The sequence below is a fragment of the Astatotilapia calliptera genome, chromosome 2 (genome assembly GCF_964374335.1).
Source record: "Astatotilapia calliptera chromosome 2, fAstCal68.1, whole genome shotgun sequence".
Classification (NCBI taxonomy): Eukaryota; Metazoa; Chordata; class Actinopteri; order Cichliformes; family Cichlidae; genus Astatotilapia; species Astatotilapia calliptera.
In genome coordinates this window covers 26,962,617-26,986,084 of record NC_137423.1, presented here as the reverse complement: position 1 = coordinate 26,986,084, position 23,468 = coordinate 26,962,617, and the positions used below count along the sequence as shown (strand labels likewise).

At 41.5% G+C, this 23,468-nt stretch overlaps 3 protein-coding genes across 5 annotated transcripts; 1 reads left to right on the top strand and 2 right to left on the bottom strand.

Moving 5' to 3' along the window:
- Window positions 1-2,182: 2,182 nt before the first annotated feature.
- Window positions 2,183-10,251, bottom strand: plp1a (proteolipid protein 1a). 3 transcript variants are annotated; one of them, XM_026190575.2, is made up of 7 exons: window positions 10,068-10,251; window positions 7,914-8,100; window positions 7,624-7,780; window positions 7,114-7,282; window positions 4,734-4,807; window positions 4,556-4,621; window positions 2,183-2,711 (listed from the first exon to the last, which is right to left on the bottom strand). In XM_026190575.2, the coding sequence occupies exons 1-7, from the start codon at window positions 10,069-10,071 to the stop codon at window positions 2,544-2,546; spliced, it is 825 nt and encodes a 274-aa protein (XP_026046360.1). In that variant the 5' UTR covers window positions 10,072-10,251; the 3' UTR covers window positions 2,183-2,543. The 3 variants fall into 3 exon arrangements, with proteins under 3 accessions (XP_026046360.1, XP_026046370.1, XP_026046381.1); XM_026190585.2 differs by lacking the exon at window positions 10,068-10,251 and adding an exon at window positions 9,626-9,763; XM_026190596.2 differs by lacking the exon at window positions 2,183-2,711 and adding an exon at window positions 3,768-4,238.
- A 2,102-nt stretch (window positions 10,252-12,353) lies between these two features.
- On the bottom strand, window positions 12,354-15,637 carry pcdh20l (protocadherin 20-like). Its single transcript, XM_026190532.2, has 2 exons — window positions 15,524-15,637; window positions 12,354-15,091 (listed from the first exon to the last, which is right to left on the bottom strand). The coding sequence occupies exons 1-2, from the start codon at window positions 15,569-15,571 to the stop codon at window positions 12,563-12,565; spliced, it is 2,577 nt and encodes an 858-aa protein (XP_026046317.1). The 5' UTR covers window positions 15,572-15,637; the 3' UTR covers window positions 12,354-12,562.
- A 1,085-nt stretch (window positions 15,638-16,722) lies between these two features.
- Window positions 16,723-20,461, top strand: LOC113029278 (regulator of cell cycle RGCC). The gene is made up of 5 exons (XM_026180063.2): window positions 16,723-16,883; window positions 17,661-17,825; window positions 18,485-18,565; window positions 19,188-19,250; window positions 19,802-20,461. Exons 1-5 carry the CDS (start codon window positions 16,862-16,864, stop codon window positions 19,807-19,809), a joined length of 339 nt encoding a protein of 112 aa, XP_026035848.1. The 5' UTR covers window positions 16,723-16,861; the 3' UTR covers window positions 19,810-20,461.
- Window positions 20,462-23,468: the final 3,007 nt, after the last annotated feature.

Here is a 23,468-nt window from a genome sequence, read left to right as displayed (position 1 = left end):
AAATGATTGCTGCACTCAAAAGGAAGATGACCTTGTTTGTCTTCAGTAGCAAGGGAATTGTAAGCTTTAATTTTGCTGTTTCAAATTTGAGCAACGGTGCGAACAATTGTGGTACCCTTATTCTGTTAATTATATTTTTCTTCCACTGCATTGTAGCTGGATGTGTCAGGGAATCAGACATTATTGTTTTTACTTCTTGTAATTTATGTACATGTTTACTAAGGCCAGGGGGGGGGGGGGGGGTTGGTCCAGAATCAGAAGTAGTACTACTGGTGATAGTGTTTATTTTTTGTGTGAAGCACATTCCCATCCTTCAAAGTGTTATATTTCTTTTTGTAGTTTTACATTTTTATCTAACAAAATTGGGCTTCAATGTTTGATCAGGTACAGATTAAAGTTCTGATGAGTAGAGAGGTTTATAAATATTAATGGCACCTTTGTAATCCTGTGCCTGCCTTGTGAATTGTTCAGTAGGCCTTAAGATTCCCGTATTGTAGCTTTGCCTATTCTGATGGGCTCCTGTACTTCACCAATATACAACATACACTTTTTGCTGTCAGTTCAATTATTATACGTCTCAGCTGAATGTGGTAGTTTGACCACATGGATTGAGTCCTTCCATATCCATTAAACAGTATTTAGTGAAATGTACAACCTCATATTCTGATACTTAGTGATATTTACTTGTTTTCAGCTGGGTTGTTTTGGTACTTTCTACAGATACTGTTGACTTTTCTTCCCCATTGTTTTACTGTTGTCTGCCTGAGGGATTTGCTTTTAAAAAAAACTTGTTTTAAAACAATAATATAGCTTAAATTCATTTTGAAGAATGTAATTTAACATTTAAATGTATTGTTATTATTTTGATCTTGAAACTGCATCTTCTCAAGCAACAAATTCAGTTGCACGAATCGGATAAAATATTTCTCTTTTTATGGGATGCATAAAGTTCTCATTATGGCCCCTGTGTTCTCGTAACGGTTTCTGTAACGTTGGTGGTCTTGTGTCGTCCGTCAGAGTGGGCTCACAGTGTTTGCCTTCCGAGTCAAAATTGAATCATATTTCTGTGAGCGTGCAGACTAATGGCGAACATTACAAGAGGTTCACTTTCAAAGTGCACCAAATCTAATCAGGTACTGTCATATTCTCCTATTATGTGCTTTTTTTGGAAATGTAGGCTTACAACAGCTCATGCATTTGATTGTGTGTTTGAGTACTGGTATTTTTGTTTTTTTTTTTTAACTGTGAAGTGAGTAGGGCTTTTAATATCAGGCTGGTAGTCTACATTAATTCAAAGCAAAAATGAGGGCTTTCTGCTTATTATCAGTGTTAATGTTTCTGTAATGAGACAAAAGGCTGATGTCTTATAATACGATTCCAGTTTAATCCTGTTTCAACAATGTAGCTCATCTCAGCGTTTACCTGAAGTCTGACATGCCTGAGAATCCAATATTTATAACCTTCAGTATCACAATACCATCTCCTGTGTCACTGCAGTCCTGCCTAATGTCAGTATTTTTTTTTTTAATGTTGCTGTAATATTGAATGTAAAAGCTGATTTTTAATTTTTTGTGGGCTTGTCCTTGTGTAAATTGTATTCATTTTATAATGATGTACAAAACAACACCTAACATCCGTTCCCCCTTCAGTGCTCAGCCAAGGAGTACGAGTTAAGCTGTGTGAAACTTAAGTGTGTTCATCTTGATTCTGTGTTACTGTAATGACAAACTTCCCTTCTTATTGCACTGCTGAGTAGAAGCCTGTCACGAATGTGCTCCAGTGCTTGGCTACAAATAAATCATGCAAACTACCAAATAAAGACCCTATTTTTCTTTTTTTTGGTACATGTTGCTTGAAAATCCTTGAGTGTGTTATTAAAGTTTTAAAAACAATACCTAAACCTGTTTTTAATCTCTTAACAGGTCACTAAAATGCATCTCTATACTACTGGTTCCCTTTTAGCAGTAGCTACTTCACTTTTTAAAGCAGATATCTGTAACGTTTAAAGGTTAAAATGAAGCATCTGGATTTTGGAGCAACATCCCAAATGAAAAACAGCTTCAGATTTAACCCCAAACTGTGCCGTATTTAAATTGCATCAAATCCTTGAGTGTCACTGAATGACTATGTGTGGGAACCTGATGGTGAATGGTGTTCCTCTCCATTATAAACAAAAATCAAACCATGTGCTACATTTTTATTTTCCCTTCATTAGAAGGATCCGCTGCATACTGTCAAATTAGATTGAGGCAGGAAAGGAAATCTTCACATTTGCCTTCAAAAGTACATTTTAAGGAAAAAGTACATAATCTATAGAAATTATTCACATGCAGCACATTGTGTTGAAATAAGGATAAATACGAAGTTGTAATGCTTGGTTAAGAAAAAAAACCCTGCTTTTGTATCATGCCCCAACTGTTGAAATATGCCTCTACAATATTATTAAAGTGGAACAATCTACAAAACAGTGTCATTTGTTGACACGCTCTGGTGTTACAGTTATTGCAGAAAGCTTGTTACCAAAACTACTACAAAATGTCCTTTCACAAGGTGTCAGACAGGTTGTTCTCAGAGTACGGAGAGCGCAGTATCCCTCCTCTGTCCCTCTGCAGTCTCCTATACAGGTCGTAACCTCTCTCCTCATTTTTTGCCCTGTGTCGTAGCATCTTCAGGTAGACTTGGTACACAGCCAAGTGAAGGGAACAGTGCACCTGTGGACACACGAGGAGAGAATACAAAACACCTTACAAAATACCTTGGCCTCCTAATGTGGCAAAAAGCCAAGGATGAACCATCAGCTTCACATTCTGATAATACACCAGACACTGAGGTTTCATAAAGTCTACAAACAAATGTTTTCAGAGGCCATGTGTACAAACAGTTCAAAGCATTCTTCTTTTTAAATTAAATATTACTGACATATGAAAATGAAACTGCTGCAACATGACACATCCAATATTAGAAGCTATGCTAAGCTTCCACTAAGTCTACTTTTTAGGATTCAAAAGGTTTTGTTAGGAATATCCAGATGTTTAAAAGAAAAAAGCTACATTAAGTGAAAAACAAGTGTTATACAATAACTACAACAAAATCCCTAAAGAATTAGACACAAAACAAACCTGTCCTTTTTCTATTTAAGTACCTCAGCCATTCATTACCAGCAGGGGGTATCACACCTCAACAAAGTGGTTTTGGGCTTATATTATGAGGTTACTTCAAGTATTAGCACCTAGTGCTTCTGCCATCTCAACATTATGAGAAACAATTTCAGACCTCACTAGATCTAAACAAAAACAAATTGTCCCTTTGTCAATAAGAAACTATTCAAAATAAAATTCCCCTTTGTCCCTTTACCATGAATCCATTTTACATGGTGTTGGTGTTGGGGGTGGGGTCCATGCAGCAGCATGTGGATGAGTTGTATGTGTGTGTTGTTGCTGTCCCAGAAGAGCTACATTGTGGCTCTGGAGAGGTCTGACCCTCTCTTTGTCCAGAGGACCCTGTCCCTTGACATGCAATATAACCCCTGGCAGAGAGTAATGGTGCAGGTGGCCCCAGAACTGGCTTCTTATTGGTTAGCTTTTAAGAAAGACATGACTCCATTGTTGGAGCTTTTCTCCGGCCCGTGAGAAAAGTCCGGGAGGTCAGCATAAGACCGCAAGTGCATGCTTGTCTGCTACCATGGCAGCCAGATGTGATGGTTGGTAGCCATAGTAACCTCTAATCCCCAATTCTTATTAACAGCTGCAAACTACCTGCACATCTTCTAATTTAGTGGTCATTTAATACATATGGTAATTTGTTAAAGTTGTGTTATTTGTGAGTACAGCGGGAGGCAGAAATTCATTTCAAACATTGAACTTGGCAAGTAACAAGAGCAATAATTCACAAATATTTTGGCACAGATTGAAAAACATCAGAAAAAATGAAAGTACGATTTCAAAGCAGAAATTACACCCACAAAAAAAAAAAAAAACATAAAACCATTAAAAAAAAAAAACTTCCTTATAATAAGAAAAGTAAAAATATAACAAGTTTAGAAAAAAATTTATCCAGGAGCAGACGTAGTAGTGTGCACATCACATAAAAAAGAAGAGTTGCCATCGATTTAAACTCCCATGTTCGTGGTGAAGCCAGAAAAGACAGGAAGCTGGGTCCTAACACCGTGCACCTATGCCCTTTCTCCCCAGATACCGCAGAACGGCAAAGTTATAGGTGGTTGACATAGTATAGGTCAGCTATGAAAAGACAAAGAGAAACAAGAGGAATCAGAAAATAAAACGAACATAACAGCTTCTGTAATGAAGCATGTGAGTATAATGGCTGCACAATTTGCTTGCATGGCTGGAACACCAGACATTACAGCATTATTATGATGTTTGCATCAGCTGACAAAGAGGAACAGAGAGCAACAGTACAGAGGTCATCAGTCATGGATGCCTGAGATGCCTTGTCGCCTACACTCTGAGCGTCACTAAGTCACATGAGCCATAACACCAGTGTTATATTACCACACTGCAGCCAGACTGGCCTCAACCTCAGCATAATCACTCACCAGAGCCAGGAGCGTGATGCCAGCGCCGGCAAAGGCAGCGATGTAGAGGTCGTAGGTCATGCGGTACTAGTAGGGGGAGATTATTGTTAGTGAATACAACATGTTGTATTTGTGTTATGTCAGTCAAATTGTACAACATGACAGCAGACCTCGAGTTGTTTCATATTATCGTACTCACTTCTCTTGTCTTGCAGACACTGGACAGGGTCATACCACAAGCTTTCCCTGGTACTGCATTCCATGGCAAGAGTCCTGTTGAAAAAAATAAACTTATGTACTCAAATATAACACTCAATTGCACATAAAAAGATAGAATTATTATATTTTGTTCTTGCTGCCTGTAAAATTACATTAAAGGTCCACAACAAATCAATTAATTTGTTCATTCTAAATCCTTTTTGACTTTCATGGTCTGCGGCGCTCAAATCAAACCACAGAGCCAGGCATGTTAAAATTTATTAAACTTCCACCAAACAGAAGAGTTTGTGTGTGTGTATGTTGGGGACTATTTTCAGCTGCAGATTAATACGCACATTTGATGTGTTAGCGAGTGTTTAACCCTCAGGACAGTGTAATGAAAGAACAAATCACTCAGTGCAACAGTGTGCCTCATTGTGTGGCAAATGTGTTTTAGCCACACTCTGGGGCTCCAGGGATGGCAGCGTTGTGCTGTGGGTCTGCTGACACTTTTAGTCTGGACTGATATCTTGACAGCCATTAGGTGGATTGCTATGAAATTCTGTACAAAACATAGCCCACGGAGCATGAATGAAAGCTGACGTTCTGGGGGATTTTAGGAAAAATGTCTTTAAGTGGCATGCGAGCTGCCACGAAACTCTGTAGCCTACAGAGATTGATGTTCCCCTCTGGATTTCGTCTGACTTTTCCCTCCAGTGTCTTTGCCTTGCTGAGATTTTAATTTGATCAGCACTATGATATATGACAGAACTGCTGCAAAACTAATGAGATCCCAATGACCTCAGGAGCACTTTTTGCATTTACTGCTAATCATTCACAAATGTTACCAAACTAAATAAAAGGTGCCATAGAGAGCGCAATCAAGGCAGCAGACAAGTCTCAACCAGCTCTGGATGGCATGAAAATGCCTCCTAGTACATAAACTTTATAAGAGCTAGGCCTTCAGGGAGACTCAAGTACAAGATGTGAGGCGTCAGGAAGAAGAACAGGAAAAACTACGAATCTAACACGAAATGCCAGTGTGCAGTAAAAGCTGTCGCCACTGAGTCACACATCCAAATGAATGTATCTACAAGTTAGGCAATGTATTTTGACACCATGCAACTTGTACTAAAGTTGAGTGTGGATAATTCAGAAAGGCATGAGCAGGGTTCATGAACCCTTCTAGAGCTGCATTGGGCTCGTCGGGCTATTTTAAGTGGCTCCAGTGAAAAATGCAAATGAGCAATAGTAATTTTTTTTTCAAATCATAGCTTTAGGCAATTCTTGATTATAAAAAAAATATATCTCCAATTATAAACACAGAATTTAAGGTCAAGTTTTAATAATTTGGTACCTAAAATGTACATCACAGTGTTTGACTATCACATGGCACCTTATCCTCTCAAATTTGCTGAAGTCGGACTGCAGTGGCTTGTATGGCTGTATACATAAATAAGTAGTTCTGAGTCCCTATAGTTTTATGCATTCAAATCCAAATAAAGTAAATCCACAGAGGAAAAAGAGAATTTAGAGCTTTCACCACTAATGCTGCTGGCTTACTGGTAAGCCTGATCTCAGCAAGGACTTTAACCGGAATTAAACTCAAACTGCCCCCCCCCCCTTTTTTTTTTTTTTACTATGATGCAAAATGTTTTATCATCAAAGTAGACCGATTTTAATTTGATTCATTTACAAAAACACTGACTGATGAATGAAATGCACGTATTCTCCAACTAGTACAGGTGTAGACTTTTTCTTTGTTCCAGTTTCAAAAATGCAAAATGCCAACTAATCATTTCACATGTGTTAAAAGATCAAATAAGTTTTGTCACACCATATAAACTTTTGGGGGTCAAAAACTTCTCAAAAATGCCTCTTTTGGCAGTTGAGTTTTCCCACCACTGACCACGAGCAACAATATATTTGCAAGCACCTCAGCTAACTACATTAGCATGCTAATAGTGTCAACACAAGGTGTGTGGCCTACTGTTTATGAGGCCATTACTGTAGCAAAACTACACGCACAAATAGTTTTGCCACAGTAATAGCCTCATAACCGTTTCCCCTCCAGCTGCTTTGTCTCTGTATTAATTGTTATATTGTTTGCATTATGTCCTTAGGTTAAGCCTCAGACAGCTGTGGGAATGGCTGTTGACCTCGAGCGTGCTAAAGAGTTTTTGAACAGTGGAGGTTATAGCAGAAACCATAATCAGGATTTAATTTTCCCAATTCTTTGGCAAGAAATCATCACTGGAAATGGCCGTTTCAAGAGATTTGTTTACATAAGATAAATATGCCGTGTGTTAACAGGTTTGCCTTATGTGAATGGATTTTGCATGAGGAGGCCCAACACTGACTGCGATGGGAGTTCCTCTTACCGTACTGTCTCGCATCAACACAAAGCTGGTTGATACTTGCTGGGGTCTCAGTCAGAATATCAATAGTGTGGCAGGTAGCATCCATGTTGTAGAAGAAGTAGACTGGCAATGCCGAGAAGGCAAACACCAGCAGCCACAGCACAGCGAGCACATACGTCATCACTATAAACTGCACAAGGAGAGAGCAGGCCACAGATTAGGGTGCATTATCATATTAAATGGATGCACACAATCTCAGAGTGTTTTTATGAGGCGTGACTCACTTAATAGCCACGCTTGTTTTTCAGGTTAGTTCTACTTATCTCCCTTTTTGCCTCCTCTTCCAACTACTCAAGTCTTAGACCACTCAAACACTCACTGTATGCTTATCTTTGCATGTCCCTTAAGATTTTTTCTTCTTTAGGAGCTTTAAGATTTTTCAGCTCACCACCCACCAGGGAGTGATATATGTATTAAATCCTATCCAATCTGTCCAATCCTTTTTACTTTTCCCACTCAGGGCCCTCTCACCGAGGAGCTGAGGCAGCGGCCGCACATGGTGCTCCTGAACTCTCCAAAGGTTTGCCTTGCAGCGCTCGTAGTGTAGAAGCCCTCGGCCAAAAGCACAATGCAGTAGAGGAAGAAAAAGGAGGCCAAACCATAGATGACATACTGGAAATATTGAATGCTGAGAGTGGCAAAGGAAAAAGAAAATGTTAAGAGGTTAAAAGGGTTAAACCTTCAAAATACAGACGAAATCATGAGAAGTCTGAAGATCAGGTTTGATCACGCTTCGATGATGGAAATATAGGACGACTTACATGTAGGCTAGGGTTATGTAGTCCTGAAGGTTACGTGCAAAGTATGTCTCGATGAGCCTCTCTGTCTCTGTGAGTGCCTGGTGCCCACAACCACAGAAGAGGGCAATGCCAGAGAAGCAGAGAAGTGTGGCAACAAGGGAACAGTACGGCACCCCACCCAAACACCGCATACAGCACTCATAGCAACCTATTAGTCGACATGCAGCGCCATGGAAAACAAAGCATATTATGAACAGCGGAAAGACATAGTACACCATTAAAACGTACGAAATATTAAAGAATATACTGCATGGTTTTTTTCTCCCAAGGACAGGAAATATGTTTTCACTCTTTCAAGCTAATGAAAATTAAATTGTGCCGCAACTTTTAAAATGATCTGTTCAACTAAAATTACTCTCACTGAACTCCGATTTGTGCCATGCAGATAGTTTTGATTGCATTTGTTCTGGTTTTAAGACATCCCTTTATGAGATTGTTGCTTCCACCCCAGCACAGACAAGCTAAATAGTTTGTGTTTGTTTGTGCTGCTTAAAACTGCAGAACAGTTTATTGATCGTTCTTTCAATCTAAACACGTGCAACTCAGAGTTAACTTTGTGTGATTCGTGCCCCAAATATCCAACAGCAGATCCTTTCTACACAAACTATTTCATGTTACCCTTGATAATTAAAAAATATAGGGCTTCTGTCAATTTTCATGATTGGGAGTAGACAAAAAGGTTATCATCTGATTTCATAGCACGAACACAGCATTTGGCATAAAATACAGCTGAACTTGGTGGCGACAGAAAACCCCAGAGATAAGAATCATGAAATTTGACAACCCAAAAACCTACCTACATAATACTAGGGGTAAAAAATACAATAAGGAAAAACAAAGCCAGCCAAAGCAACCTTTTAAAGATAAAATGTCAGCATTGATCAAGCTGCAGCTGTAAACACACAAGTTCGCTTATTAAGTCTGTGCATTCCCCCCACTAGTCATGTGCTGTTTGAATGGATGCCAAGGGCCACGGGCATGGGGACGTGTCGACTCTGACCCCATCTCACACCCTGACTCCATTCACCAGCCAGGATGGAGAGTGTGAGAAAAGAGGGAGGACGCTGAGGAGAAGGCAAAGCGAAACAGAAAGAGTGGCTGCTTTTGTGACTGGAGAGACAACAGTCTTTGTGCCACACCATCATGGGGGTACAAGGGCCACCAATGTCAAGCAAACAAAGGCCAGAGGCACCTCTGTGCTTTGCGGGCACACACACAAGCATATTCACCAGACTTCCTACTAAGAAGACACAGGAACAAGAAAATGATAGTGGGGAGCTGCCAGTGCTGGAAGAGGATGGAAAAAGCAAACCTAGAAACAAACAATGGAACTGTGTAAATGTGTACATGCATCCACACAGACATGCACAATAGAAGCAGGCAGACTGTAGCTGGTACCATTGCAGTAAACACAGATGGCCGGAGGGGCAAATAGATGGCTCTTTAAGCAAACGCATAGCTTTGTTGGGTGTCTGTGCATGACCAGACATGCAAACTGATTGCATGCGATTCACATAGCGAGGGTTTGTGCACAGAACACAGAGTTTGACAAGAAATTGTGAATAACATAGCTACACAATAAATTATATATAGTACATATAGATAGATTTTTTTTTTTTTAGAGAATATACACACACATTGTATCAGCATAATCCATAAGTTTTAACACTAACCTCAGTCAGTCAATCAGGCCGGCCTTCAGATGCACCTTGTGCCAATTAGCCAATTACGAATCACTGCGGCCCTCTCTGGCTCTTTGATTGTGACCCAAATGAAAAGACAAGCCCTGCAGGAATAGTCTTGAAAATGCAAAAGCTGGGGCCAAATCGCCTCTATAAAAATTGAGAAGGATTTCGAGCGAAAGCAAATGCGACAAGGCTCGTCTGAAAAGTAGCCCTGCCATCTCAAGCATGAAATAAATCTCATAATATCAGCCGGTAAGAAGCCGACCTCTACACTGACAAAAAAAGAGAGCCCCCACTTTAATAACTTCTGATGCCCTCTCACTGCTCCCCTCCCTCCCAGAACAATCGCATACAATCAAGAAAAGAAGTGATAATAAGAACATACTACAAGCTAATAAAGGTAGACTCTAGTCTGTGTGAAGTTTCTTACCCATGTCTGGAAAGATGCGTTCAAGGACTTGTCGGCTACTGTCTCGCTGCCCGAACTGCAGCTGGTCCGCTGATGATATGCGCAACTTGTCTCCGGCCCCCGTATATCAATCTCAACTCGCTGTTTTGTTCCCCCCAACAATGGACAGACCCGCCGATGACTGCGAGTGCAACCTTAAAGAAACAATGTCGCTTTTCAATGAACTTCAAGGAGCAGAAATGATGAGGCCGGGGGTCCTTAAACTTGCGGACATTTACTAAGTCCATTGTTGACGCTCATTTGCATACAGACGTGCTCACAGAGAAGAATAGATTTTTCTTCTTCTCGTGTGTGTGGGGACAAACAGTGGTTAGCTAAGACCTTTTTGTCTTAAAAGTCAAAATGCCAACATGTCCAGGCAAATGAGGAATGAGTCGTACATCATGTTGAGTCGAGCTTGTTGTTTCAGACGGTCTACGACCTCTGATTGAGATAACACTGGCTATCATGGTGTTGCCCTTTGAGCGTTCAGGTGATATTCTTACAGGAAATTGACAGATATCATCTGTTTGCAGTGAGATACACTTTACCGTGACTGAAGTGGCATCCCAGCAACCCAAATAAACGGTGTCACGGTTTTTTTTTAACCTCTTTTGGAATGTTCCAGCGAAAGGAAAACTATAAACATGTGCACACTTATGAGAAGTGTTTATTTTTTAGCGATCTTACCTAACAAGATAGAGTTTCAATGAGTCCCTTTCGTTTTGTAATATGCAATCACTTATCTGTCACGACAGCTCTCTTTTGTGCTATATAGCCATCCATCAAATGTTCAGCATAAGAAGCAGAAAAAGGGAACATGATTAAGATAAAAATGTCCTTTTTGTGCACATCAAGGAAACATTCCTGATCCCAGGGCACCTGACTGTGTCGCAGTGAGAGACTGTGCTCTGATTCATCTCCTCCCTCTGGCCTAATACCAGAAATGTAAAAACAAAATTAACCCTATTTTGCTTCATTTGCGCCCAGTAGATGGCAGGCGTTGCCCTGCAACAGCATTGTAAGGGTTTGGGTTTAGTTTCGTCCCCCAGTGGACTGTAGTTGGGGCTAAAAATTGGCCAATAACAATCAATAAATTATGTAAAAAACCCCAAAACAAAACAAAAAAACAAACAACCCCCCCCCATAAAATAAAATAAATATACTTTAATATACATTTCTACATGTTTTTTATGTAAAGATCTGCTGTTAGTCTGTAATTTTTATGTAGCAGTCTTTGTTTCTTCTCATTTGATATAGTAAATCTCACACCGAAGTGTTAATAGATTATTTATTTTTTGAGCCGCCAGCTCTGAAATCCTCAGAGAGGCACCACTCATGTTATACAAGCCTTGTTCCCCACTAACCAGGTTGTTGTACATTGTGTTTTACAGGCACCGAGTCTCTGCTTCCTTTCTTCCCTCTAACGCAGGTGTAGCTTCAAAGGATTTCTTAATGGTTTATGATACTGTAAAGATGATTTTAAAAGGTGGGGGAGCTTTTTCGTTTGAGAAAGCTGAAACAATTACCCTGCCCTCTGTGCTCGACTGTGTGTTGACAGATTTGCAAACACGTTTCAGCCTGACTCATTCATACTTTATGCATCACTTAACCTGGTTTGATATTTCAATTGTTCTCCAGCATGCAAATGCATCAGTAAAACACAAGAGCAAGTGTCTTTTGTAATTGTGTCTTTGAACACGGTGTGATTTCACTCCAAACATCTGTTATCAAAACAACAAGCCTGTCAGGTTACTGGGTGCAGTACGGTAGGTTTGGGGTTTTTTCTGCCTTGTTGGTGCGATCCAGCTCTGTGGGTGAAAAGCAGTGCTATCAAGTAACAGGTGTGAGGCGGTTACTTGAGATGTTTTTGTGCCTTCCCTCTGCCGCCTCTCACCTGTCCGTGGCCACCCTCTGCCTCCTGAGCTCATCTCAGAGTTACTTCTTGAGAGACTTTCATCACTTCCCCAACCGAGGAACATTAAACCCTTTTGTGTGTCTAAATACTTTAGACTCTCCATCACTCAGTCAGAAATCTGAGAAAGGACCAATCAACCTAACAGACCATTACTTCAATCTTTCTACCCGCAGGGGTCATGGGCAATAATCCTTAAAGATAATGTCTGTAATGCTGGTAGCTTACCGATGGCCTGCTATGGAATAAATCTGTGAAATACAGTTGAATTTAGTTGTTTTTTTTCAGAGAATTGTCAGGGAATACGTTTTTGTGGATGGCTTGACATATTTCACTTATCAGGTCAACGTGTATATGCTCGTTCCATTATCAGAAAATGGATCAACTTTATTTCTACAGAACCTGTCAGTTTTGCAGTCGACATGTTTGAATACACCGTGCATCACACTGAATCAATGACTTATTACAATGCAAGAAGCCCTTGACAAATACACAGAATACATTTAATTCACAGGACATTTTTATCTTTGAGACTGTGAGCTTTACACATTGCTTGCTGTTATTAATCAGAGTAATATTTGTCTTTGAGCCTGAGTGGAATCTCATTCGCCTCAGTGTATGCTCTCTTGTTCATTTTCAGACTTCTACTCCTCTGTTTTAGGCAGCAAATAACTGTGGCCACAAACAAGCATGTGGACACCAGCATCATACCCAGGCCTATTAACAGAATCACTTTTGAAAATCTGGCTGTCTCCACGTCACAGATCGGTTCCATTGAAGGGGTTTGAACCAAGTTTAGTGTCCCTGTCCAGGTGGGCACCCGGTCCAAGTGGCAAGGCTCTGTGCTGTCATTGACCAACAAATTCATCCAGACAGTGGTATAAAGTGGAACTGGTTTACCCCCATCTCTGACCACAATGAACAGGTGATGCATTCCCAGGTCTGTATGAAGGAGCTGTTGGCTTAAGGTGATGTTCCCTGACCTTGAATCGATCTGAAAGGGACTTCTGTTTTGCAAAAGCTCCGGTGCCGTAGCTGAGTAAGTAATCTCTGAATTCAGTCCAGAGTCCTCATCGATGGCATAGATCTTTCCTACCGTGGCACCTGCCAGGGTACCTGGAGAGACAGTTAGGCATGAGGAGTTGCTGCCGGGAAGGATCACTTTTGGCTGGTTGTCATTGATGTCTTCCACAAAGATGGTCACTCTGGCAGTGGAAGTCAAAGCAACTGTCTGGCCGTGATCACTGGCCAGCAGGTAGAGTTCATAGCGGTCTTCTGTCTCGCGGTCCAAGTTCCTAGTGGTGCGTAGCATCCCCTGGGTGTTATCCACAACAAAAGGTGCACTGCTGTTTACAACATACAATTCTGTTGTCCCATTCTCCCCTTTATCTGGGTCTTTCACCTCCACCTTCCCCACCTGGGATAATGTTGGAACATTCTCAGGAATGAAAAAGATGAAGTGAGGGGTAAGAAAAACAGGTGGATTGTCATTCTGGTCACGAACGTGAATGGATACAGTGGCCATGGATTCCAAGGGAGGAGAGCCGCTGTCCCGAGCAAACACAGTGAGTCTGTGTACATTCTGTTGCTCCCTGTCTAGAGGAACCAGCAGAGAGAGTTGACCTGTTACAGAATCAATGCTAAACATGGTTGGATTGTAGTTTTCAAGCCTGTATGTCACCATGCCGTTTTCTCCGCTGTCTAAATCTGAAGCCGAGATCTGAAGCAGTGACATTCCTGGCTGATTGTTTTCTTCCACTTGGAGTTCGTAGTGAGGCTGTACAAAATATGGCGCATTGTCGTTGATGTCTGCCACCAGCACCGTGACTACACGTCTAGAAGGAACGATCACAGATCCCTCAGCTGATCTCACGCGTGCTACCACGGAAATATGATGTTCACGATCCATCTCATAGTCTAAGGGCTTTGATGTGGAAAGCAGATACTTGCCATTCTGTGGGCTCAAAGTGAAAGGCACTTCACCTTCAATGGCAAGAAATAAGTCTTTAAAGATGCTGTCACCCTCGAGCTCTAAAACGGCTAAGGCAGTGGGGTGCTGGTTCTCTTGTAACACCATAGTCTGGTTTTGATGCTCCGCTATGAACCCGATCTTGATCGTCAGCTCTTGGTTCGCCTTGGGGAGCACGGATATGGTTACCTGAGTGTCTGCTGGAGGGCAGTGATGGCCGCTGGCTAACACTTTCAACACGAGCTCCTCTGAGTTGTCGCTCTCAAGGTCCCGTGTAAGGCTGATGGACCCGGTGAGACTGTTGAGGCTAAAGAGCGTCTTGACCTGCTCAGAGACTTTGGGACTGAGGGAGTAAACGATATCACCATTTGGTCCTAAATCTGGATCTGTGGCTCTAACCTGAGTGACCACTGTGTTCTTCCGAGAGTCTCCTGGGATGGTGACACTGTGTGGGCTATCAGAGCTAAAGGCTGGACAGTTGTCGTTGACATCTGTCACTGTGACTATTAAATCTGCAGACACACTTAAAGGGTCTACACCACAGTCTGTGGCCACTAGCTGCATCTGAAACAGGTCCCGAGTTTCCCTATCCAGGGCTCTTTCTACAACCAACATAATTAAAGAGCTGTCTTCTTCGATTTTTAAACCGAAAGCTCCATCAGAGCCTTTTAGGTGGTACTGCACCTCTCCATTAGGACCGGTGTCACTGTCCAGAGCCTGAGTATCTAGCAGGAAACTGGTCCCCACGGTCGTATCCTCGGGCACCCCAAGGTGTATTTTGTTATTTTCAAAATGCGGCGCATTGTCATTGATGTCCTCTATGATCACAGAAAACTGTATAAGGTCTTTTGAGGGCCCCACGATGGCATTGTATAAAGTAACACATTCCTCAGCTTTTTTCTCTGCGGGGCAGATGGCCTCGCGATCCATCTTTAACTCAGTGGTATAGAAATTCCCCGTGTTTATGTCCATCCTCAGGTACTTGTGGGGCAGGAGCTGATATGGAGGAGAAAAGTTTTTACTAAGTGATCCAACCAGAGTGTCAGGCTCCAGTTCCTCTGGGACGGAAAACAGGAGAGAACTACATATGATCTGCCTGATGTGAACTACAATCAGCAGCTTCTGACAAAGACAGAAAACAAAAAAACCAGTGAGCAGTAGTCTTTGTAGAGTTACACTATTCTATTTAAAACTTATGATATAAGTTATTTAAAAGTTTTCAACGTGGTGATAAAATTTAAACTTCATGCCTCAGTGAGCTCTTTTAAAAGCAAGCAGCTGCACAATAAGGTAATTCGATGCCTCCCTCTCACTTATCTCCAACCAAGTGCTCTTGTAAACAAATAACACAGAGAATTTAAATAAAAGGAAAATATCAAAGCAGACATTCTTTATTAAAAATGAATAAAGGGTCATACAATTTAACACCTCTTTAGAACATGATGCCGTACAATACACCGAGCACATTCGTGTGTTGCTGCAATATATGACTCAATTAGAAACGCTAATACAGTGCAGATACCATCAAAAGAGATAAACTCAGCTGGCTCTTACCTGCAGTAGTCCGGCACAATTCATATTATCAGGAGTCCCATGGCCCATCGCCCTCACACATGTTAGCCAAGTTCCCAGCAGCAAGTGAATGCTAAGGACTGAGGCAGCAAAATAAAACTGCTGAAGGCATAATTATGCTCCTCCTACAAAACTTACCTTCCTGTCAGGCTGCCACATGGGAAGATGGAGGAACAACAGGTTTACCTGGCTGAGCTGAATTCATGTGCATTAAGCTGGAACTACGAATGCACTGTTGCTTAAAATTACTTACAACTGCACGCACGCAAGCCTGCACACAAACACATTTATGAATATATATAAATATATGTCCACATGCTCGTGCATAGATTTAAAGTGCACGTAGATGTAAACTGTCATAAGAAACAATGACTCCTCAGTTACAATAAAAGTACATTTGAGAGTGCAGTATGTAACCTCTGGTATGCTTTTTTCATGTGCCAAAAAACAAGACAAACAAACAAACAAAACAAACAAACAAACCAAAACGCAAAGCAAAGAAAAAAAAAACAAGAAAAAAGAAAATGCTTATTTTCTTTAGGGTTAATCATCACGCTGTTAAGTGACAGTAAACGGTTGGTGAAATTTGACCCGTAGTCATGAAAGCAAGATACATTTACTTGAGATCTCAAGATATCAAAGAACAAGACTGGTTATGCAGCATTTATTTGTGTGGTATTGCTTCACAGCAGGGCTTTTAAGTTTCCCTGACAGTTCCAAAGTACTGCATGACCCATAGGCTTGCTCTCTAAGGCCCCCTACAGACAGAGCAGAGTAGTGCACGTGTGAAAGAAGAATAAAATTTGTTGTTCCGAGTTTTGTTTTGGAGCGTGTGCGACACTTCTCTTTCCTATCAAAGTGTCCTGTGTTTAAGATTACTTGTGTCACAGCCAGGAAATTATATCGGGCAAATAATAATATAATATTAATGTACATAAAACCCAAACCCCCGCATTACGCCGCCTACCCAAAACGGAATAACTCGAGGATTTGACACCCCTCTTTTCTGTCTTCATCTAAAACCCCAACGGATATTTTTTCCCACAGCCCCGCTTACAGCATTTAATGGGTTATTCCAGTCCCACTCTCTTTCACTTGCGTAACAACCTCGTTTTTTTACTTTCCGCCCCCTCCCCATTTCCACTTACAGTCCCCTCGACCTCTGAGGTTTTTAATCTGTGACATGATTGGCTGGGCAGGCCCTCTCACAGAGCGGGTGTGGAAGGCTTTAGAATAAAAGTACAGTAGTACTGTCAGCATCAAACCGCTCTGAACCCAGACACACAGCAGCTTCGTGGCGCTTTTCTTTCACGTCCCGCTATGTCCTCAGACAGTACCATGGGTGAGTCCAACGCCTGCTTGAGACAATAATTTGAATTTATTTCAGTGATGGATCATAGAGCACGCTTTCCCAGCCTTTTATTAAATTTACTAAACAGATAAAAAAAACCACAAATATATGTAAAAGATAGAAAAGCTTTATAGGAAGATTTAAAAATCATCTCGCTGTGACACTTATTTTAAATTCCTAATCCTTTTTGTAGTTGTACTTTTTTGTAATCATACGTATTTACGTATCTACCAAACACACCAAAGTTGTTTTAATTTTAGTGTTCCATAAGGAATTTTAACTTTATTATTATTATTTATGTGAGCCTAATAAAATGTTAGAAAACCTAAACTGCGTTTATGCAACACCCATTTTTAAAATAATGGTGCCGGCGCTAAAAAAGTTTTTATAGTAGCCGAGAGCGTACAACTCTGATTTATGATGTAATATATATAAATATATTTTTAATCACACTTTGCAGACCAGGTGTTTTACTGTCCGTCTACTGTTTTATATGCCATATGGGAACATGTCCAGTTATCTGATGCAGCACGCTGACATAAACTTCAGCTGGTAGTTTTTAGATTTTCCTTTTTTTTTTTAATGTATATTTCTTAGGTTTAGGAATTTGGTATCTTTGAAACGCCCTTTAAAACATTCTCAGGTCCCCATATTTAATCAAGTCTTTAAAAATATTTATTTCAGTGTTTCTACTATTTTCTTTTACTGCTGAAATAAGCTGAGTCCATCTTGAAGATTTCTTTCCAACTGCTGTCACATTTTCCACAGACTTGGACTTGGAGCTTGGTGAGTTGCTCCAGGAGTTCCAGGATGTGGTGGAGGAGCTGAAGGCCCCTTCTCAAAGCAGACCGCATGCTTACCAGAAAGCATTGCACGAGGCCAAAACTCTCACAGGGCTGAGTGAAGACAGTGGAGTCGAGGACTCAGATTACAGTAAGTTATTCAAAAAAAAAGAAAGAAAAAAGAATACGTTAGAGAAGTGATTAAGATAATATCTGCCTAATGTACAAAGTGTGGGGGAAGGAAAGTAATTATTTAGTGCATCATGCTGGTGAGTGACATTGTTTGGAATCCCCGTGGACTCCAGTTGAGCCCCTTTATCAGCCCAAACAACTGCAGCTTGACACATTTAATTTGCATGAAATTAGTGGTACAAGAGGACACATCCCTACACACTTCCATTAAAGTGGCTGTTTGTGCTCGTGACAATAGCTGTATACTGGAATGAGCTGCAATTACGGATATCCCATCTTGTGTAATTGTCTTTCCCCCCTTTGTTCTGCATTTGTCGACGGTTATAAGATAAAAGAAGAAACAGTTCCCCCCCCCCCTCTGCTCCCATGTGTCGTCATTATTGAAAGTATTTTGCCCCCCTAACCATTCAACAGGCAAACTGCTTTCAAAGGCCGACACATGGGAGTCACTAGCGCCGAACACTTACCTTTTAATTTTTTTTATCACATGTTATCATCATTACGTGCAACTCCTGCATTATGTTAGAGTTTTGTCATTGTCACTGATCATTTGCAAGGACTGCCCTTAGTGCTTGTTATCTCCTTTTACTCCCTCATTGCTTCCCTCTCTTCCCCCAGGCAGTGAACCATCTATGGGGAACAGTTTGAATACCAGTGAGGAGGAGCTCCACACAGCAGGAATAACGCTGGCATCAAAAGGTACTGGAGCCTTCTATCAGCTCATCTCCATCTAGATAGCCTCAGTTCTTACAGCGATCACTATCACTTTATAAGAGCTACACAGAAAGCATCTGCAATGCCCTGGAATCTGTCTTGGTTTACACAACAAAGCAACTTCCACTGTGGCTGTGACGTCTCAGCGCTCTTCTTTCAAAGCTCCTGGGTGGAGTCATTTGTGCTGTTATATGCAGTGATGAGACCGGCTCTTGGCTGCGTGCGCATGTGGATTAATGAGTGCTGTTGCAGTTGCATCCACAGACTACTGTTAAAGTTAAACATCAGGTGACCAGAAAGAGTCAGTCATATTTTTTCATCAATTTTGTTTGGCTTTACACAGAAAAAGCTCACAACAGAGAGATCCTGGTGGGAACGAGGCTGCCAAGGCTCTTTTTGGAGCTCTTAAAATCAGCTTTATCTCAGTTTGCGTGTTCAGTTCAAACTTTATGTAATGCCGAGACTTAGATAACTTCAGCGTTTGGTCCAAAGGAAATAGGCTACCACTGAACTGAGCTGCCTTTCTCTACAAAAATGTTCCATTGCAGCTCTATTTTTCTTATAGTTTCTTTCTCAAATTCCATTTCTTTCTGTCCTCTTTCTGCAGCCAAGCTGGGAGACACAAGGGATCTTGAGAGTTTTATCGACATGTTGGACCGGGAACTTGCTGGTGCGTATTTAAGAAAATTACACCCTCTATCATCCAATCTTTTCTTGACTTCTTTTGTACTGAGTCGACAAGCCAGCAGGTTGGAGTATGTTACAGTGGCAGAGACGCGCCGACATGAGCGTGGCGTATGTTTTGGTGTTTTGGACTGTGTAGCAGTATCCAGCTTGTTTCTACAGTGTACTGTACCCCCTGCTGTTTATCTCTGAGCACCCTTTATGTGTAAATATCATGTCTGAGGACTCAGGTGGACTATCTACACGCGCTTTAGTGATAATGGCATACTTGACTACATGAGCGTCATGATCCTGCTATCAGCGGTAAAGCAGTGGTGTTCCAGAGGCCCCTAAACACACACGCATCACCCAGAGCATGCACACAAGCAACAGGGAGCAAAGCATAAATCCACTGCTATCAGTGGTCTCGACACAAAGCGAATTAACGTTACAAATTAATCGTAACTCCCCGTGTATCTCTACAAGGCTCACTTAGTCACTGCATATTGATGTGTTTGTTCACATGCCTGTGCTTTTTCTTCTTCTTTCTTTTTGCAGAGATGTGAACAGAGAGCAAAAGTGAGCTACGTACAATAATGGGGGGGGGGGGGGGGATAGGGAATAGGCTGGGGGCGACATGACTGGCTACTGCTGAGCAGAAAGAGAGATATACACCAGAGCAGATCTGATGGAGCAAATGGTCCCCTCGCCGCTCCGGGGGAAAAGGTTAACATCCGAAATTAAAAGGGCAGTCCATTCCGAAAATGCAAGAACTCCCACAGACCCCCGGCGATGCTGCGTCCAGCTAGCAAAGACAACGTCCGCCTACAGCATCAGATCCAGGATGTGTGACATATTCTTAAAATGAGACAAAGCTTCCATCTGTTTGGGCATGTGACAAAAAAGAAAGAAGAAACACAACAAAAACACTGCCTAGAGTATAGAAAGCATGTTTATCCCACATTTAAAAAAAAAATCCCATAAGTGCAATGCCTGGAAAGGGCTCTAAATCCTCACGGCTGTGTAGTTTTGAAGAAAGCTGAGCTTTGTCTGGATCAAAATCTTAGACGGCACAAAAGTTTTAGGCTAATTTCAAACTAATTTTAATTAGAAGGGCATTTCTGGTGTACAGGTCTTTATGATATTTGTTTTGTTTTAATAATATATAATGTATATACAGATGAATGCATGTAAAAATAAAAAGAGATTTGTAATGAATTTGATGTTTTCTATCCATCCTTCCTTCCAATTATCCTTATTAGTGTTGCACGGGAGCTGGAGCCTATCCCAGCTACCATAGGGCGATAAGTGGGGTACACCCTCCACAGGTTGGTTGCAGGGCTAATATGTTGCCATTTTTTAAAAACATATTCACTCTGTGCAGAGACTCTGGCCTTACTAGCCACATATGATTTGCCACACAAGTCTGAGCGGTTGTCACTTTTCTTAAAAAAAACAGCAAAACACCCAAAACCTCCTGACAGTGTTCACAACTAACACTCAATGTGCCCACATCTTCTTTCTCTCTAAACTGACTTCTGCCATTGTCACACTTCATGTCTCATAAGACCCTCAAATGTTTTTCTTTATTTTTGCAGTTGCTTCCTCTGTGTCTGTTCTGATTATTCTTTGAGTTTCACTTCAGCAACCAGCACAGGAAAACCACAAATTTATCTCAGACACAGGCTTAAAAAGGAAGTGCGTCAGTGCTGCTGAGAAAAGCAATGCTCATTTAGACTGTGTACTTACTCCTAACACAAATCTAATCTTTGAACTGAAGGCAGGAAACCGCTGCGTTTTGACTGAAATGCAGACTTTCCCATCGCGGTTTTTTCTATACTCTGCTGTCATTTCACGGGCGTGTAGGTGTTGCTAGTGACATGCATGTGCAGGTGTCTCCTCCAGTCTGTCAGAGCGCCACAGAAACACATGAGGGTGAGGTGACTGTTGTGCTTGTAAAGTTGTCACTCTTTGCGACTTGTAATTTTACAATGAGGGACAGAGGCACTGTAACCCAGCTGATCTATGCAAATGTATTTTTAGCCTATGGTAACATGTCAAAGCGGAGTTTCAAATGATTCTGAATGAGGAATTGAAAAAGCAGCCTGAAAAATTTAGAGTCTGCTTATTGCAATCACACACCTGCTTGCTGAAAAACATAGTTGTCAGGGTAGAAGTTATTCGGACTGCCATTGTTTTGTCATTAGGAATCTCTAGGCAGCTATAGCTGACATAATCACCGGCCCTGGTGGTGATATATTATAGATAGACTCCTTGGGTGGGCCTATTTGTTTGACAGCATGTCAGTGACAGAGTCCAAAAGAGGAAAGGCTGGACACTTAAGTTACTGTTCTTGGTCTGATTATGTCTCATTAGAAGACAAAGACAAGTTCCCGCTTTGAACTGTGGCCAACTATTTAACCGTGCTGACTGGGACGAGAGCCGCTTCACCTCAAAAGGTGAAGGAGGAAGAGACAAGAGTGTAGTGGCGAGAGCAAATGAGCTTCAAATGTGATGCTACTGTAAAGATAAGAGGAATAATGGGAACCTAAAAGAAAAATTGAGACTGCTCAAAGAGTAAGGGAATACAGAGGGGTAAGCGTGGAGTATCCGGCTTCTACTGTGTTGTCTGTTCCACTTAAGAGAAAGGCCAGACTGACTGATTGAGGCCACAGCTGCTCAGGATAGTTACAAAGCTGGCTTCCACATGATGGAAGTTCCCTCGCAAGCGATGGGCACATCCTGTTTATTTTAAATGAAGGTGAGGAACAGCAAGAATGCAGGAAACACAATGGTGAAGTGCAAGCAAGAGTGAAAGGAATTTCACCGGCACCGCTTCCCACTTTGTCATTCTAATGTGATGTTTCAGGTCCTCCATCCCGCTCTGATTCTTGCTGCTGTGACACTGCTGCCACACTAATCCACGCAGGCTACATGAAAAGTCACCAGCAGCTAATTATGCGGCATGATTTTTATTAGATTGCTCTTCAGTGGGATCTGATGTAATATATCAGTTTGGCTTTTGGGAACGCCTCCTCGTTATTGTTTATGCGCTCATTACTATGAGCTCGGCGCTTGATTGGCAGCACAGCGAAGTAAGAGGTCAATATGTCAGCCAGTCGTTGTTTAGATAACAGACAGACTAAATGATGAATGAACTGAGTTCATTAGCTGGTAAATTAGAATGAATTGATGCTATGATGAGACAATGAATAGTCCTGAGAAATGAAGACGTAATAAAAATCACGCTGTCCCCTTTACGACCCTCACCCATATACTCAGGTATCCTTGTAATAAATGTCACAAAGACTTAAAACCGCTACACACAATACTTGTTTTAAACTAGTTAGCAAGCTAATGAAGACGTAATTGAGTGCAGCAGAAAGGAGACACTTGTTATTATCAGACAATGAGTAAATGAAGCAGAGATATGGCCTGTGCAGCGAGGCCATCGTGGCTGAGATGAGTGCAGCATGCAGAGCACGCAGTCTTCTGTCATCTGCCTGATGAGAGACCGGAGCAACGCCTTTCCCCTGAGAGTCCCCCAAATGGTCCAGGCTAACAACGCTCTCCCAAGGAATTAGCTTGCTCAACCACCCAACACACACACACACACACACACACACACACACACACACACACACACACACACACACACACACACACACACACACACACGCACAATGAATTGTAAAAGTCTGACTGGGTCTTACATAACTGAGGCTGCTCTCTGAGCCCAGATCAAGGACTCAGAGCACTTTGTTATTCCTGCAGAGCTCACAAAAGCAGGACTTGGTGGTATGCTTTACAATATAGATATAACTGTGGAGAAGCCGAAGGATGGATTGATGCATGGATAGTGGTGGATGCCCATATTAAGCATAGCCAAAGTTTAAAATAATGAGGTCAGTCTATGTGGAAATAATCACTGTAAGTAAAAAGCTCTCAGACTTTAGACTGCTTGGTTTCCAAAAGCCTTTTCTACATTTGGATTTGTATCGCATCAGTAAGAGCAGACATCCCTAATTTGCTCATCTCAGGTTCACATCTCTTTCTGTGAGCACCACAAAGCATCTAATTGCAATGGCAATCAGAACAAAGTTGACTTAAAGTGGGTGCAGTCTTAATGGGAGAGAAGCTCTCAGGGAGAGGCTTACATCAGACTGTAGATAAATTAATAGGCTACAAATCCCAGTATAAGATAAATAAGGACTATTTTAAACTG

Bases quoted from the DNA above. Each gene is read 5' to 3' on its own strand.
- pcdh20l (XM_026190532.2), bottom strand. From the start codon at position 15,571: ATGGGCCATGGGACTCCTGATAATATGAATTGTGCCGGACTACTGCAG. The intron at 15,092-15,523 runs GTAAGAGCCAGC...TGTCTTTGTCAG, and splicing joins ATTGTGCCGGACTACTGCAG to AAGCTGCTGATTGTAGTTCA.
- LOC113029278 (XM_026180063.2), top strand. From the start codon at position 16,862: ATGTCCTCAGACAGTACCATGG. The intron at 16,884-17,660 runs GTGAGTCCAACG...CATTTTCCACAG, and splicing joins GTCCTCAGACAGTACCATGG to ACTTGGACTTGGAGCTTGGT. The intron at 18,566-19,187 runs GTACTGGAGCCT...CTCTTTCTGCAG, and splicing joins AATAACGCTGGCATCAAAAG to CCAAGCTGGGAGACACAAGG.
- plp1a (XM_026190575.2), bottom strand. The intron at 4,808-7,113 runs GTAAGAGGAACT...TTTTTTCAACAG, and splicing joins TGTTGATGCGAGACAGTACG to GACTCTTGCCATGGAATGCA. The intron at 4,622-4,733 runs GTGAGTACGATA...TCCCCCTACTAG, and splicing joins GTGTCTGCAAGACAAGAGAA to TACCGCATGACCTACGACCT.